Below are 16,979 nucleotides of genomic sequence, written 5' to 3'. Positions count from 1 at the left end.
GACAGTGATGAAGGAGTATCTCACCTCAGTGACGTCATCAAGGTCACCAACCCTCGTGTGACCATTCGGTCACAGCTTCAGATCACCAAGAAAGGGGAGTGGCCATGACTTAAGGTCACGAAGCAGGGGGAGTGCCTACAGCTGCAGGTCACCAAGCAAAGGGAGTGGCCACAGCTGCAGGTCACAAAGCAAGGGGAATGCCTGCAGCTGCAGGTCACCAAGCAAAGGGAGTGGCTACAGCTGTAGGTCACTAAGCAAAGGGAGTGGCCACAGCTGCAGGTCATCCAGCAAGGGAAGTGGTCACAGCTGCGGGTCACCAAGCAAGGGGAGTGGCCACAGCTTCAGGTCATTATTAAGGGGAATGGCCACAACTGCAGATCACCAAGCAAGGGGAGTGGCCACAGCTGCAGGTCACCAAGCAAGGGTAGAGACCACAGCTTTAGGTCACCAAGGAAGGGAAGTGACCACAGCTGCAGATCACCAAACAAGGGGAGTGGCCACAGGTGCAGGTCACTAAGCAAGGGGAATGGCCACAGTTGGACTCACCAGGCAAGGAGAGTGGCCATGACTTCAGTTCACCACGCAAGGGAATGGCCACAGCTGCAGGTCACCAAGCAAAGGGAGTGGCCACAGATGCAGATCATCAAGCAAGGGGAGAGCCCATAGCTGCAGATCATCTGGTAAGGGGAGTGGCCACAGCTGCAGTTTACGAAGCAAGGGGAGTGGCCACAGCTGCAGGTCACCAAGTAAGGAGAGTTGCCACAGCTGTAGGTCACCAAGCAAGGGGAGTGGCCACAGCTGCAGACCATCAAGCAAGGGGAGTGGCCACAGCTTCAGATCACCTATCAGGGAAAGTGGTCACAGCTGTAGGTCACCTAGCAAGGGGAGTGGCCATCGCTGCAGATCATCAAGCAAGGGGAGTGGCCACAGCTGCAGGTTATTTAGCGAAGGGAGTGGCCACAGCTTCAAATCACCAATCAAGGAGAGTGGCTGCAGCTTCAGGTTACCAAGGAAGGGGAGTTGCCACAGCTGTAGGTCGTAGGTCACCAAGCAAGGGGAGTGGCCACAGCTGCAGGTCACCAAGCAAGGGGAGTGGCAACAGCTGCAGGTCACCAAGCAAGGGGAGTGGCCACAGCTGCAGGTCACCAAGCAAGGGGAGTGGCAACAGCTGCAGGTCACCAAGCAAGGGGAGTGGCCACAGCTGCAGGTCATCAATCAGCGGGAGCGGCCATAGCTTCAGGTCCCAGAGCAAAGGGAGTGTCCACAGCTGCAGGTCACCAAGCAAGGGGAGTGGCCAAAGCTGCAGGTCACCAAGCAAGGGGAGTGGCCACAGTTGCAGGTCACCAAGCAAGGGGAGTGGCCACAGCTGCAGGTTACCAAGCAAGGAGAGTGGCCACAGCTGCAGGTCACCAAGCAAGAGGAGTGGCTACAGCTTTATGTCACCAAACAAAGGGAGTGGCCGCGACTTCAGGTCATCAAGTCTGGGGAGTGGCCACAACTGCAGATCACTAAGCAAGGGGAGTGGCCACAGCTGCAGGTCACCAAGCAAGGAGTGTCGCCACAGCTTCAGGTCATCAGGCAAGGGGAGTGGCCACCACGCCATCGGGTCACCAAACAGGTATGAAAGATGTTATATGAATTTTATAATACTTCTGCCTTTTTTTTTTTTTCGGTTTATTTTTGGTGGACTAAAGATGAAATAGAAAGATGAATCAACTTTTTTTCTCGCAGTTTTTGCTTACTATGTTTTTTTATTTTATTTTTTATTTTATTTTATTTTCTTTTATGAAAGTGGATTTACTTATTTTCATTATTTTATTTATGTATGTATGTATTTGCTCATTTTTTACATTTTTTTTTGTCTCAAATCACTGCCTTCCATACTTGAGTATTCGCGAATTAACTTCAACACTTCTTTTCCATAACTCGATCAGAGTCCACTCGCCGAGATTCCTTGTCATTTGTTTAAAGGAAAAGACTTCTTGCTTGCCTGATAACCAAATAAGTTTTGTTGTAATGCACAGGGAAGGACAGTTGAGAAGGGAGGCAGCTAAAATATAGATGGAGGTTTGAATGTCCCAGCAGGGCAAGGAAATTTACAGTGTGTGTGTGTGTGTGTGTATTTTCTCATTGTATGTACCTTTCATTTTTTGCTATTTCCTGTTTTTTTTTTTTCTCTTGTTATATCACCTACTTTAAGATCAGTATTATGTGTCCTTAACTTGTGAGAAGAATGTCAAGGAAGCATGGCAAAGATTCTTTTTAATATATAGAATCAACATTTTTTGCTTTCTGAGAACAGTTTCCTCCATCTGGTTAATGAAAAGAAAACAAGCGTCTCAAGGTGCAGGAGCAGTCCAAAGTGGAGGATGTCGAGTACGTCTCGGGTGAAACTTGAATGCTGTCTTGTGGTAGTAAGGAGGTCCAGCATCCTCCAGCTTACTTTGCATGTAGATGTAGGGCAAATGAGGTTAATGAAACCACCTGTTCGAGTGTAGGATTCGAGACTTCGAGCAAATTGCAGAAGCTGGACGAGCCAGAAGACGAACGGCAGTGTGTGTAACCTTCGTTTCCAGTCTCTTGTGTGTACATTAGATATCCACGTGTAATTTTGTTCATTAATAACCTACGTATAACCACCAAGAGATATTCGGCTCATGTTCTGATATTGGTATACATACCGTCAACCATTTTTGTGGCGCCCCTGCGTTGAGTAGCGTAAAATCAGTGAAACCAGAGGAAACTCATTCCTGCTACTTAATCATCTTGTTTGCAGCATAAATTATCACGAGACTTCGAAGGATTTCTAGTAGCTTGTGGTCATTTATATTCTTTAAAATGGTGACGCTGTACCTTCAAGTCGAGCTTTCACGTGGAAGATAATGTTTGGCCAAGATTTCTTATCTGCAAGAGACAGTCATGGGTGGCGCTGTTGTTTTCTATTGTTTTCTCAGTTTGGTTCATTGATGATTAATTCAAGGGTTTCCTTTATGGCTGAATACATGAAATGTTACACACACACACACACACACACACACACCAGTGACCTTGAAGAATTCCTAATAACTCCAATGTCTGTAATCGTGAGCGTAAAAGCTTTAGCCTAAATATAAACACTGAGTGATGGATGAGTGGTCGGCGGTCAGTACTGCTGGTGGGCTGTGGTGGCCGTGTTCTGGCCGTGTTCTGGTGAGGGAGGAAGAAAGGAGTACATGGCATCTCGTAACCACGCCCCGCCGAGCGGCACCCTCGGGTGACGCCGCCCTCCGGCCTCGCAGTTTCGAGCCAAGTTTTCTGCCATGCACACGACCGAACTTTGATAGTTTTAGTTTTTCGAACTTAGGTTTAAGGATATTTATTACGTGTGATTTGTGTGACCCCTGTAAGCATCGACGCATGTTTGTGGATTTATATGTTAGCGAGTCGGTACGTATATATTACTATTTTTGTTTTGGTGTGATTGTTTGTGTTGTGGTAAAACACAAGCATAAAGATTGTATAAGTTTGTAAAGACAATTTTAAGCATCATGCATGCACGCACACACCAGATATCTGGATGGGAAACATGACATTTCATTACAGATATTTGAGAAGACACAAGTGCCACGAGAAAACTAGGCCACTACAATGCAACCTTATGATTATTTTAAGGGATGTTTATATGCGTAGATATCTAGAAAACAAAGGTGAATAAGTGTAGTTACAAATCACCAGTATAGATAAAAGGAACATGACAAACAGGTACTACAGGAAGGGGATTTCATATCTAATTGTGAAACCGCAAGTGTGGGCGAGGTTGTGCAGGGTGCGGGAGAAGTGCGCGGCAAGGCAGAGCCACGGTGCCCTGCGGATGGAAGACGTAACCGTTCTAGAGAGGCATCATTACTCCCACGCTCACCAGTTTATTACATTCCTTAAGAAGTGTGCAGCGCTCTCTTAAGTGCTTGGCTATCTGGTCTGATAAGGGTGTGCTCATAGTAACAATGTGCGGTATTGATGCATAACTTGATTATTCCATTTCTGTTATCTACCTAATCTCCAAACGTTAGTAAAAAAAAAAATGGAATTATTTGATGTAATTGTTTATTCTCAATTTCTGGTTCAGCATCGGGGTCCGTCGTCTGGATGCTGCACAATTAACAGCGCTGTCCGCATTCATTAACCATGGTATAGTTGCATACTTGCAGTGTTATGTAATATGATAGACCATACTTGAAGATCAGACCAGACCAGGTGTAGGCAGGGCTGGGATCACGTCGATTTGTCTCCTGTCAATTCTTTCATCTCAAACGTGTATGGAGATGAGGCGGTGACTCAGTTTTACGTCATCATAACCAGAAGGTGTCTCTTAACCAATAGATAAATAAATTAATAAATAAATAGATAAAAAAAAAAAACTTGTTAGTCCTTGAGACAGCTTGAGTTGTATGTCAAAATATTTATTTGCGTTTCATGGCATTAGCAAGGGTTTGCTTCAAGGTTGAGATGTGAGGGACGCGTGGAAAGCTTGGCCACAGCCTCGATAGGACTGGGTGGCACCGTCCGCCGAGGCTATTCAGTGGACGGTGGCCGGGCTTTGTTGTGGTCTGCGTGGCTCCCAGGGAGAGACACCCGCTGTTGCAAACGCTGTGTCGCAGTAATGCCTTCCATATGGAGGTTATGGCGATAATTATAATTAGAATGACTAGTTTTAATTTCTGTTAGTAGATATTAACGATATCTTGCCGTGTATGGAGGTCACGCCACGAAATTTCTATCACTGACCACTCTTTTCGTGTCTCAAGATTTTGCAGTTAGAGGGAGGCTTGTTGGTTACCCTGAAAAGTTCATTATGAATGTCACGAAAAAAAAAAAAACTTCCTCGTTTTATGTTATAACAACTGGATAATTCGAGCAGAAATGAAATAGGTAGATTATTATTATTATTATTATTATTATTATTATTATTATTATTATTATTATTATTATTATTATTGTGTGTGTGTGTGTGTGTGTGTGTGTGTGTGTGTGTGTGTGTGTGTATGTGTGTGTGTGCGTGTGTGTGTGTGTGTGTCACGTTCCAGCTACACGTGTTGCAAGCTTATGCAGCGCTACAAATGATGGGTAGTAATACACACACACACAAAAAAAAAAAAGATTCACGTAGCAAGAGGAAATGAGAATACGAACAGGGAGGAGGAGAAATATTCGTAGAGAGAGAGAGAGAGAGAGAGAGAGAGAGAGAGAGAGAGAGAGAGAGAGAGAGAGAGAGAGAGAGAGAGAGAGAGAGAGAGAGAACCAGGCGAGGGAATGGGGAACGAGTAACATCATTAAGACAAACTGAGGAGTGAGGGAGTTTACTTGGGGGAATGGATGGCGAGGGGATTGTAGACTAATTTCAAGATCATTCTATTTTGCTGTCATTAGGTTGAGGATTTGAGGTCGTCATGAGGCTCGGCGGCAGCAGCTGCGAGGCGACTCAGTGAGGGTAACATGGTGCTGGCTGAGGGGGCGTGGGAGGCGAGGAGGCGAGGGTCCTGGGGGAGGGAGGGAAGAAGGGAGAGAAGTGTTCGCTAGTTTGGTACACATTTTGTAGATTTGCAAGATGAGTTGTGAGTTGTCTTCTCGATTATTCTCTCTCTCTCTCTCTCTCTCTCTCTCTCTCTCTCTCTCTCTCTCTCTCTCTCTCTCTCTCTCTCTCTCTCTCTCTCTCTCTCCCTCTCTCTCTTATTCAACATATTCCAGTGATAGTTTAATAGGATGTATTGGAAGTTAGTAGGATAAATAGGTGAATGGATTCGTTTTTCGTGCCTCTGATGACCACGTGACGCAATGCTGGAGACAATGAAGGGAGGAGTTGAAGGAGGAGGAGGAGGAGGAGGAAGATAACGCCATGTGAGGTGATGGTACAGAGGAAGAGAAGGAATTGCATATTGTTTTGGAAACATGAGAGAGAGAGAGAGAGAGAGAGAGAGAGAGAGAGAGAGAGAGAGAGAGAGAGAGAGAGAGAGAGAGAGAGAGAGAGAGTAAAGGGAGGGAAGTGATTAAACTAACTAAAAAGGAGATGGGAGGAAGACAGGAGGGCAGTGGCAGGGACGGAGCCGCCTCTGCCACTGCTCTCGCCTCCTACCTGTTCCTGACCGTCCTGCGCCGCCCTCAAATTGCGGGACTCTTTATGCCAGATGTAATTTCCTTTCCGGACACTTACTGAAACCCATCACTCCTGTGCTTTGCTTCCTGGCCCTCTGAGCAGGCCTTTGATGTTAGGCCCCCACACCCCTGCCGAGTGTTGAGGAGAAAAGGAGGACGGGGAGTAAAGAGAAGAGAAGGAGGAGGAGGAGGAGGAGGAAATACCTGTGACATCATTCAGGAGAGGATGAAGAAAGAAAAGAAGTAAGAGAGAGAGGAGGCGAAGGAGCCATAGATGTCATTCATGAGGATCAGGGCAGGAAAAAAAAAAAGACGAGCAGCAGCAGTCTTTGAAATGACATTGTATCTTCTTGAATTGCTCATTTTCACAGTGATTATAATTTTTTTTCTCTGCTTCCATCTTTTCCTCGTTTCTTCATTATTCTTTTCTTCTTCAGTAGATTTCTATTCCTATCAACTCATTCTCTCTCTCTCTCTCTCTCTCTCTCTCTCTCTCTCTCTCTCTCTCTCTCTCTCTCTCACACCGGCTGAAGGGGAGAAGTGGGCGGGGAGAGAGCCTTGTTCTATTTTCTATCTTGTTCTCCCACACATAGTTAACTGGCAGTAATTATTAGATAGGCAAATACCCTTGATATACATAGATAAGTAGATCTCTCTCTCTCTCTCTCTCTCTCTCTCTCTCTCTCTCTCTCTCTCTCTCTCTCTCTCTCTCCGTTGCGATACTTTTTACCTAACGGACATCAGTGAGTGCAGCCAAATCGCCACTTCCACGCCAGCATTCCCACAAGTTATCGTCCGGTGCTTCATTCCCTGGGATCACAGTGCCGCCCCTTCAGTATCGCTCTCCTCCCACTCCATAACAGCACCTTCTCTCATAATCTGCGCCGCTCAGGGTTCGCGAACAACAAAATGAAGCCTAATAAAGCAAGATTTTACATAAAACAATAATAATAGTTGCGCTTACGTATATTTTGTGTTTATTTACTTCTTTCTCTTCTTCATGATTCTCACGTGGAGCGGTAGGAAAGATATTGCATTAACCTTGTGTTCTCTCAACCTCCTGTCTCCCCCCCCACCCCTTCCCTCACCTCACCTCTCTCTCCCTCCTCCTCCATCTGCCTACTTCCCTCCTTCCATTCCTCCCACGCAGCAACTAGTCTATTTGGTCTGTTCCTCTGCCGGGGTTTGGGTGGGGGTGAGCGGGGAGTGGATAGGGTGTGAGCGGGGAGTGGATAGGGTGTGAGCGGGGAGGGGAAGGGTAGGACGTGACTTCTTTCTTGTTGAATTCACTTTGCTTGAGAAATGCCTTGCGGTTAAACAAAATGATCAAGGAAGTTGTATATTCAATAGTAATGTATTATCTTAACATTCTCTTTCATTACCAAGTAGTGAAGAAAATTTTACCTTATAAAGAAAAGTTCTGGAGTGGATTTTGATGCTTTGTAGGTCATGCACTTTTTTCTTTTTTTCGTTATTTCTTCCTTTTTCTCGTGAGCAACGGGAAATAGGTAAATATGTAGATACGAGGGAGTAAAAAAGTTAATCTCTGTTTAATCTGTTTGGCATTCGTGAGGATGAGCGCTGTTCCTACTCGTGTGTGTGTGTGTGTGTGTGTGTGTGTGTATGATTTTAGTTATCCCATGTTCTCTTTGGTTTAAAAGGAACAGTGGAAAAAAAAATAATGTGTGTGTGTGTGTGTGTGTGTGTGTGTGTGTGTGTGTGTGTGTGTGTGTGTGTGTGTCCAGCCCCCACCGCTCACAAGTAACTTCGGATCTTGTTTACCGTAACTTGACCTCCCGCACGGAACTCCGCCATTAGTCTCTGCGCGCACACACACACATACACACACACACACACAACACACACACACACACACACACACACACACACACACACACACACACACAACACACACACACACACACACACACACACACACACACACACACACACACACACACACACACACACACACACACACACACACACACAGTTATTTAAATCGTTACGTGTGTACTTCCGATCTCAGCAGTTTTTGGAATGAATGTATGGAATTCACGTTTTTTCTTTCAACTTGCCGATACCGTGTGTGTGTGTGTGTGTGTGTGTGTGTGTGTGTGTGTGTATTGACCGTAGATATCATATAGTATTATTTATATAAATGAAAAATGGTGCGTACACAAAGATTATTGTTATTATTATTATTATTACTACTACTACTACTACTACTACTACTACTGCTGCTGCTGCTGCTGCTGCTGGTGCTGGTGCTGGTGCTGCTGCTGCTACTACTACTACTACTACTACTACTACTATTAGTAGTAATAGTAATAGTAGTAATACTAGTATTAGTAATTGTAGTAGTAACAGCAGCAGCAGTAATAATACTAGTTTCTCTCTCTCTCTCTCTCTCTCTCTCTCTCTCTCTCTCTCTCTCTCTCTCTCTCTCTCTCTCTCTCTCTCTCTCTCTCTCTGAGTACCACCAGCAAGTCATTAACAAGTTTCTCCTGTCCTGTGTTTCAGCAATGTCGATTAACGAAATCACGATCTCTGCCACACTCTCGGACAACGACTTCCCCCACGCGACAATGACCCCACCCACGTCCGACGGCGGTGCGCAGGGACGTGCCACGGAGGAAACGACGACCCCCACGACCACGTCTAGGCAAGGGACGGAGCAGCATGAGACGCAGGCGGGACAGCACCACCGGAGCGTCCCCCTGCTGGCGCGACTGCCCAAGCTGAAGCGAGAAAAGTCCTTCTCAGAAACGCTTGAGAGGAAGAAGAAGAAGGTTAAGTTCTCCACGAGTGACGATAATGATGATGTCATCGTGGACACGCGCGTGTACGACCCTCACGTGGATCCCATCGGTGACTGCGGCGAGGACGAGGACGACCGCGCACTTCCTTCCCCCTTCAAGAAGTTCCTCAGGAAAAAGTCCAAGAAAAGGAAGTCAACGATTGAAACCCAGACGGAAAATGTGAATGACCCCGCATGGAAAGAAAAAGGCAAAAGCGACTCCAAGGTGAGGAAGAATGGCGACAGTAAGGAAGGCTCGATGTGTGTCGGTGAGGGCGCCGACACTGAGCAGACCCTCCCTCCATGCCCCACTGAGAGAGGCACACCCGGAGGTGACAGAGAGAGGGCCGCCGAGGAACACGCCTCCTGCGGCCGCCCCTCGACCACCACCACATCGGAGCACTGCCCTGCCAAACGCTCACATGAGTCTGCAAGCCTGACGCGTCCCGAACCTGGCGAGGAAAAGAGTGCCAAGTGTGATGTCAGCAGTGATGCTGCGGCGTCCACAGTGCCATATCCCGCAGCGACTGAAGGAAGCGAGAGCGTGCCTGTGTTTAGTGAGAGTGACGAATGTGTGTGTGCCCCTGAAGGGCGCCCTGACCCACTTGTACCTGATCAGAGTTGTGAATACATCGATAAGAAGCTTCACCAAGACAATCAAGTTCCGGTATCTCCATGCCAACCAGTAGAAGGTAGTGTGAGGCCCAGCAGCGATACCCCTGACGAATGTCGGCCCAACTCGGGGACTCAGGAGCTTAACGCTTGCAGTGAGGCGGACTCACTACCACAGCAAAATGGGCGTTTGCTTGATGATGTGGAACTTTCACCAAGAACGCCTGAAACTCAAAAAGACCCAAGTGTCACCTCTTGTCCGGCGACCGTCAAGCGCGAGGGAACCTTCACCCTCGACGGTCCCCCTCCAGCCAAGATCACGAAGTCTGCTGACGACGCTGCCGGCGAGAATGCAGCGCCAGCCGGAGATCAAGTTGTAGATCCTCTGCAGTTCTTCATTCCTCTAGTCACTTCTGAGTCTAGCTCAGATAATGTAACCTCAGGAAAACCCGTAAAGAAAGAATTCCCTGCACCTTTATCTAAGTCCAGAGAAAACAGGTCTATGAAACCCCAAGAAACAAAGATGAAAAACGGGACTCCGCAACCCCTAGAAGCAAAGAGAAATAACAGATATGTGAAAACCGAAGACAAAAAGACAAAGCTCCAGGACCAATCTTCTACCGCAACAGTATTAAAAAGTAGTGCAAAACAGACTTTGGCGAACGTGTGGAGAACCACCGTCAAACCTCAGGAGACTCCAAAGAAACCACCGAAGCCCACGCCGAAGCCAGCTTGCAGAGTATCCCTAGTAAGTGAGGCTGCGGCTAAGAGGCAGCAAGACAAGCCAACGGGAACCATCTTACTAAGGAGGCGAGAGACTTCCAAACCGGTGGCCGACAAGGAGAAACCGGTGAGCTCGATACAGGGAAAGGAGCAGCGCGAGTCCCAGCGACCCAGCAGGAGCCCCACTAAGACTACTCCCCGGCAAGACTTCCTCAGGAGGTCAACGGAGAAGAGCTCGATGTGGGCTGCTGTGTCTCTGCCCTCCTTCAAGAGAGATGGTACCTTCACCAAGAAGTACGACACAGAGAAGGACAGACTGCAGGCGGAATGTTCTAAGCTCAGCGTTGAAAAAGACAGGTAAATATGAAGGCCAGTTCATTCGTATCTTCGAAACCTGATTCATAATATCACCTATAGGGACTTTCCTTAACAACTGATCCATTAGATTAACAAACACAGAAATCATACACTTCATGGACTTGTAAAGGATGAGCTGGTTTCGTTATAACGCTTTCACTCTTCAAAGGTTATCATTAATTTATTATTTTATGTGTATTTCATCTTCTGTTGAGGTCTAACGTTTTTTTTTTTTTTTTTTTTTTTTGACATTGCAGGCTTCAGAGCGAACTGCACGAGGCCCGCACGAGGCTGGAGGAAGAGATGGCAGCGAGAAAGGCTCTCAGACGCACTCACGAACTCAACCTCCGACAGCTGAGAGAAGGAGAGCTGAGAAGGACAGAGGTACTTCTCGCTGATATGAAAAACAGGTAAGAGGGAGTAAGAGATGTACAGGAAAGGTGAGAAAGAGGAATTGAGAGGGCCTGAAAGATTTGATTATTAAAAGAACCGGGAAGTGCTGGAGTAGATACATGTTTGAAAGGGTTTTTTAAAAAGTGAAAAAAATAAATAAATATAAAAATAAATAAATAAAAAAAAAATTCTATCTGATAATTGGGATATGTTCTTAACTTAAAGAAGAACCATTGTACATATGTAAAATATTATTAGAGTTCTTAGGAATGCGATATAGATAATAATCATACTTAAGTTTTTAAAACAAAAGATACTTAAAAAAGCACACTTTTTCAATTGATATATATACTCTTTATATCAGTGCTTTTAATGATTTAATCATGTGTAATCTTAGTGGAAACATTTTTAATGAAAAAATTTAACCCTTTTTGTACAGATAAATAAAAAAAAGTTAAATTTTGAATTCAAACATTTTACTTGTTAACTAGATATGTTCTTTACTTAAAGAAGAACCAATAATGGCTACATATGCTTCATATATAATAACAATACTTCACTTGAAAAAAAAATAAGATACTTAAAAACACACTTTTCATTTGATATGCACTTTTTGTATCAATATTCTTCTTTTACTTTTCTTGATTTAATCATGTGTAATCTTGGTGGATTTTTTTCGGAAAAAAAAAAAAAAGTGCAGGTACCGACCTTTGTTAGGGAGGTGTGGGAGTGAAGGGAGAGATACTGGGTTTGGTGAATGAGTGTGAGGATCTGTCTGAAAATGAAAGGGAACTGTAAGGGGCATGATGGAGTTTATGAGGGAAAGAGGAGAGGTAGGGAGGTAAGAGTAACACCAAGGATGGGAATGAAGAAGAGCTGTAGGGATAAAGGAATGAAGAGGTAGGTAGAGAGAGGAATGGAATGAATGGAGGAGCTGAAGGGGGGAAAGACACACAAATAGAAAAGATATCGCCGCGCAGGTGTGAATTAAATGGTGAATGTAAGATGTCAGTCAGCATGGACCGTATGGATCTCTCTCTCTCTCTCTCTCTCTCTCTCTCTCTCTCTCTCTCTCTCTCTCTCTCTCTCTCTCTCTCTCTCTCTCTCTTTCTCCCGCCACCCCCGCACTTCTGGCATCAAGAAAACAAAACACAAACGCACTTTACAAGATTTTGGATGATGCTTTTGCTCTTTGGGGTACCCTTAATGTTTTTTTTTTTTCCTCTTTTTTGTTTCCCTTGGCCAGTGTTCCTCTTATATATATATATATATATATATATATATATATATATATATATATATATATATATATATATATATATATATATATATATATATATATATATATATATATATATATATATATATATATATATATATATATATATATATATATATATATATATATACGAGGTGTGTCATTACAGTTCCAGGACTGGTGCCACACAAGTTTTATTTCACATCCAGGCTACAAACTATAGGTTATCTCCTTCGAAGTAATCCCCCTGGCACCGCATGCACTTGTCCATCCTTCTCTGCCAGGCTTGCATGCACTGCTGGAAGGATTCTTGCGGGATGCTCCTCAGCTCCGTCGTCACGGCCTTTTTGATGTCGTCCGCATCATCAAAACGGGTCCCCTTCATGACCTCCTTGAGCTTGGGGAAGAGGAAGAAGTCGCACGGAGCGAGGTCAGGTGAGTAGGGCGGTTGCTCCAGCACGGCCGATGTTCTTCTTGGCCAAGAACTCTCTGATGCTCAGGGCATTGTGAGCAGGCGCATTGTCGTGGTGTGAAGCAGCCACGAGTTGCCCTGCCACAACTCCCGCCTCTTCTCGCGCACTGCACGAAGCAGACGCCGCAGTACTTCTTTGTACACATGTTGGTTGACTGTCTGGCCCTGTGGCAAGAACTCGCCAGTGGACGATGCCCCTCACATCGAAGGAAAGCGATCAACATGACCTTGAAGCTGGACCTGGACTGCCTTGCTTTCTTCGGCCGTGGCGACGCCGGACTCTTCCATTGAAGGCTCTGGCGTTTGGTCTCCGGGTCGTACTCAAATACCCAGGACTCATCGCCGGTTGATGACTCTCCTGAGCAAGTCTGGTTCAGTTTCCAGACGCTCGAGGATGTCCTGACACACCTGCATGCGTCGTCCCTTCTGGTCATCGTTCAGGAGTCTCGGCACCATCTTCGCACAGACTTTCCGCATGCCCAGATCTTCAGTGATAATCTTCCACACGCTGTTGTGGTTCATGCCAAGCTCATCTGCGATCTTTCGAACAGTCAACCGACGATCGTCACGCACCATCTGCTTGACACGCTCAACATTGGCCTCATTCCTGCTCGTTGAGGGTCTTCCACTCCTGGGGTCATCTTCCACGTCCTCCCGGCCCTCTTTGAACCTCTTGCACCACTCAAAAACACGTGAGCGTGACATTGTCTCATCCCCGTACACTTTTTGCAGCATACCCAGTGCTTCTGACGGCGTTTTCCCCCAACTGCACCAAAAACTTCAAGTTTGTTCGCTGGTTTCAGCGCTCATTGTTAAACGACCTGCAACAGAGGACATGATTTTAAAAGCACGTAAGAAAAAGATTAGTGACTGTAGAGGGTTGGGAGCGCAGTTGTATACTCCAGAAGGATTACTTTGAAGGGGAAATATGGTGGTTTGGTGGCCTTGGGTTTGAAATTCATCTTTTAGGACACCAGTCCTGGAACTTTAATGACACACCTCGTATATATATATATATATATATATATATATATAAAATACTTAAGAATCTCCATACCAGCTCACACAATCCCTAAATTAAGAAGTCTTCGGTAATACAATCTAGTCGTGAGTCGGGACAAAGCGTGGCAGCCCAGCTCGTGTCTCGGGGGAGGAGGCGCCGTGACGAGCACACTGCTTAGGGAGATTATATCCTGATGTGTTTAGGATAAGAATTCAAACAGGATCACTTGAGAGAGGCCACATGAGTTTGTCTTGTCCTTCTGTGCTCCGGGGAAAGTTGCATTAAGTTAAAGATGATGAAATATTGTACCTTGTCCTCCTGTGCTCATGTAAAGTTGAAGTTACAAAATTTAATGGTATACCTTGTCCTTCTGAGCTCCGGGTAAAGTCGAAGTTACAGATGATACACCTTGTCCTGGGCTCTGGGTAAAGTTAGAGTTACAGATGATATCCCTTGTCCTTCTGTGCTCCGGTTAAGGTTACAGTGGATGATGTTCTCCGTATAAATAGACACAGAAAATGGATCTGGGACCGTATTCTTAAGCGTTTCAATCTCTAATTTCGACTGTTCTTAACATGTTCTAGTGATATTAGTAGAGTTTTCAAAGACTTCGTGATTCTAGTGACAGTTAACAATTATTCTGCACCATGTGTGTGTGTGTGTGTGTGTGTGTGTGTGTGTAGAGAGAGAGAGAGAGAGAGAGAGAGAGAGAGAGAGAGAGAGAGAGAGAGAGAGAGAGAGAGAGAGAGAGAGAGAGAGAGAGAGAGAGAGAGAGAGAGAGAGAGAGAGAGAGATCCATGTGAACCTGATTAAACATCTTTGTGGCTTCTGAAAGAGAACAAGAGCGTTTAAGAGTACAGGTCACACCAACTAATTAATGGTAATAACTTGATAAACGTGCTGGGTGTTTAGCTCATAGAAATCCTGAGTGGTGACGTCATTCTAATTCTAGGCGAACATATGATACCATGCTGTGTTTTCTTTAGGTCTTGTCATGCTTGTCTGTGTTATCTTTTACTATTACCGGGCTAGAATTTCGTACCTCCGCTATACGTGGCTCACATGAACAGTGTATCTGTCTTTATCTTTCAGTTTATCTATTTCTTCATAAAACGCTAATATCTTTTAACACTCGTACATACGTTTCCGCTGGGCTTCCTCTAACGTTCGACGGACCCTCACAAGCCACTTCTATGCCTCTGCAGACTGGAGGACGAGAAACGCGAGTCGCTATTGCAACAGAAGGACGCCCTGTCCAGGTGCCATGAGAACGAGCTGATACGTGCCGAGAGGGAGCGGGAGGAGAGTCACCGGAAGGTCCTCCTGGAAGCCCGCACGGCGCAGGAGAGGCTGAAGGCGGAGATGAGGCGGGAGGCATGCAGGTGAGAGAGAGAGAGAGAGAGAGAGAGAGAGAGAGAGAGAGAGAGAGAGAGAGAGAGAGAGAGAGAGAGAGAGAGAGAGCTTATGCTGTATTTTTGTATCATTCACAACTGAACCTAACGATTCCACTTCTCCCTCCCCCCTCCACCCACAGACCGGAGCCTTCCCTCTCGCCCTGCTGCCGCTGCTCTGACCGTGACCTGGAGCGCATGAACAGAGACTTGTCTACGCTGCGGGAACACAAGAAGAGGCTGGAGGAGGCTCTGCAGGTATGTACTGTACTTAATTTACCACTTGATCATGTCTCAGTATTTATATTTTTCCTTTTTTTTTTCCCTTGAGTTGTGTGTGTGTGTGGAAGGGAGGAAGGAGTGTTATTCTGAGGTGGTCACAGGGTGCAGGGAAGAGGTGCCCTGATTGTGACCCATTTATCAGGGTGAAGAGAAGTTGGGCACTGCGGAGGGTATGATGGTGGGAAACGGTGGTGGGAAGAGGGTGAGAAGGAGGTGCGGGTATGCTGGGAAGGGAAGGGTTTAGTTATCAGTGGTTATGGTAATGGGAAGGGATAGGCTTTGCAGTCACTCCGATGAAAGGAAGTGGTGGTGCTTGCTGCTGTGGTGGTGGTAGTGGTGGGAAAGGCAGTGCGGTGGCTGGGCGGTGGGAGTGAGTGGAAGTACGAGTAGTTATGGTGGCTGGTGGGAGGAACAATAAATAGCTGTGATAGTGCAGGCGGTTGCTAGAGGGTGAGTCATTCCCCGAGTATGAAAGTGACCCCAGGCTGTCTATGTGTTGTATGAGCCCAGTGCCTCTCCCCCCCCTACACCCCTCCAGCCCAATGCCTCCTACCCTCCCTAGCCCCGTGCCTCTCCTACTCCTCCCTAGCGCAGTCTCCCGGCCCCATGCCTCTCTCGCCCTCCCCACGTGATCTCCAAGGCATGGCTGGAGTCACGGTCGCCGCTGCCTCGCCGTCACGCTGTTCACGACCCTTATCTAACTGACTGCCTGTCTACTCACTGACTACCTGCCGTTGCAACTGAGCTAGTGACCACTGGACTGGGGTGCACAAGGGAGAGAATTTGGGTTGATGTTGTTTTGGTTATGAGGTATTATTTTACATTATTATTATTATTATTATTATTATTATTGTTATTATTATTATTATTATTATTATTATTATTATTTACTTTATCTTATTTTTTTTCATTGTTTTTATTCTGCCACCATCACCACCACCGTCACCATCACTACCACTGTTTTTAATGCATTACCGCTATTGCTACTATTTTCCTGTACTTTATTTTGTTCTTGTCTATTTTTACCTCCTCTTCCTTCTCCACCTCGTCTTCCTGGTCCTCCTCGTCCTCCTCGTCCTCCTCATCTTCCTCCTCTTCTTTCCTTTGCCCTTGAGTGGAATGAGGAAGTGGGCGTGACTGACGGGGGAAGAGGATGGGACGGAGCTTGCTGTGTGATGGTGAAAAGAACTCGAGCTAGCAGGGAACCAGATGGGGGAACGTGGCGAGGCAGGGCGAGGAGGCAGGGCGAGGCGAGGCAGGAGGAAGCAGGCATGGATTTAAAGGAGATAGAGCGAAACAAGAAAGTGCATGACGAGCTCAAGGAGAGACTGAACGAGACAGGGTGGATACGAGGAGAGAGAGTGAGACAGGAGGGTGGATGACTAGAGTTTAGAGGCTCATGGTGGTGGTGAAGTAGGGTGAGGCCGTTGAGGGAGGCCGTTGGAGGAGTGGAGGCAGCGAGTGCATGGCGTGGCGGTTGTGTGAGTCATGGGATCAAGTGACAGGCGAGACGGATACGCCCCTTGAACTTCACTTCACGACCTGTTACCGCGGCGGGT

General features: G+C 46.2%; 1 protein-coding gene across 10 annotated transcripts in view; it reads left to right on the top strand.

The window, feature by feature from the left end:
- The first annotated feature begins 3,264 nt into the window (after positions 1 to 3,264).
- The window catches only part of LOC135101930 (golgin subfamily B member 1-like), a 282,995-nt gene continuing 269,280 nt past the window's right edge, over positions 3,265 to 16,979 (top strand). For all 10 annotated transcript variants that reach the window (XR_010269469.1, XR_010269468.1, XR_010269470.1 and 7 more), the window contains exons 1-5: positions 3,265 to 3,426; positions 8,653 to 10,621; positions 10,879 to 11,031; positions 14,953 to 15,129; positions 15,282 to 15,396. Coding sequence is in view for 6 of the 10 variants with exons in the window: in XM_064006312.1 (XP_063862382.1) it covers positions 8,655 to 10,621; positions 10,879 to 11,031; positions 14,953 to 15,129; positions 15,282 to 15,396 (2,412 nt within the window). In the remaining 4 variants the exon portion in view is untranslated. The remainder of the gene's footprint in view (positions 3,427 to 8,652; positions 10,622 to 10,878; positions 11,032 to 14,952; positions 15,130 to 15,281; positions 15,397 to 16,979) is intronic.

This window comes from Scylla paramamosain, chromosome 7 (genome assembly GCF_035594125.1).
Source record: "Scylla paramamosain isolate STU-SP2022 chromosome 7, ASM3559412v1, whole genome shotgun sequence".
Classification (NCBI taxonomy): domain Eukaryota; kingdom Metazoa; phylum Arthropoda; class Malacostraca; order Decapoda; family Portunidae; genus Scylla; species Scylla paramamosain.
The sequence above is the reverse complement of the archived record's forward strand: the minus strand, read 5'-3'. Positions and strand labels throughout refer to the sequence as shown.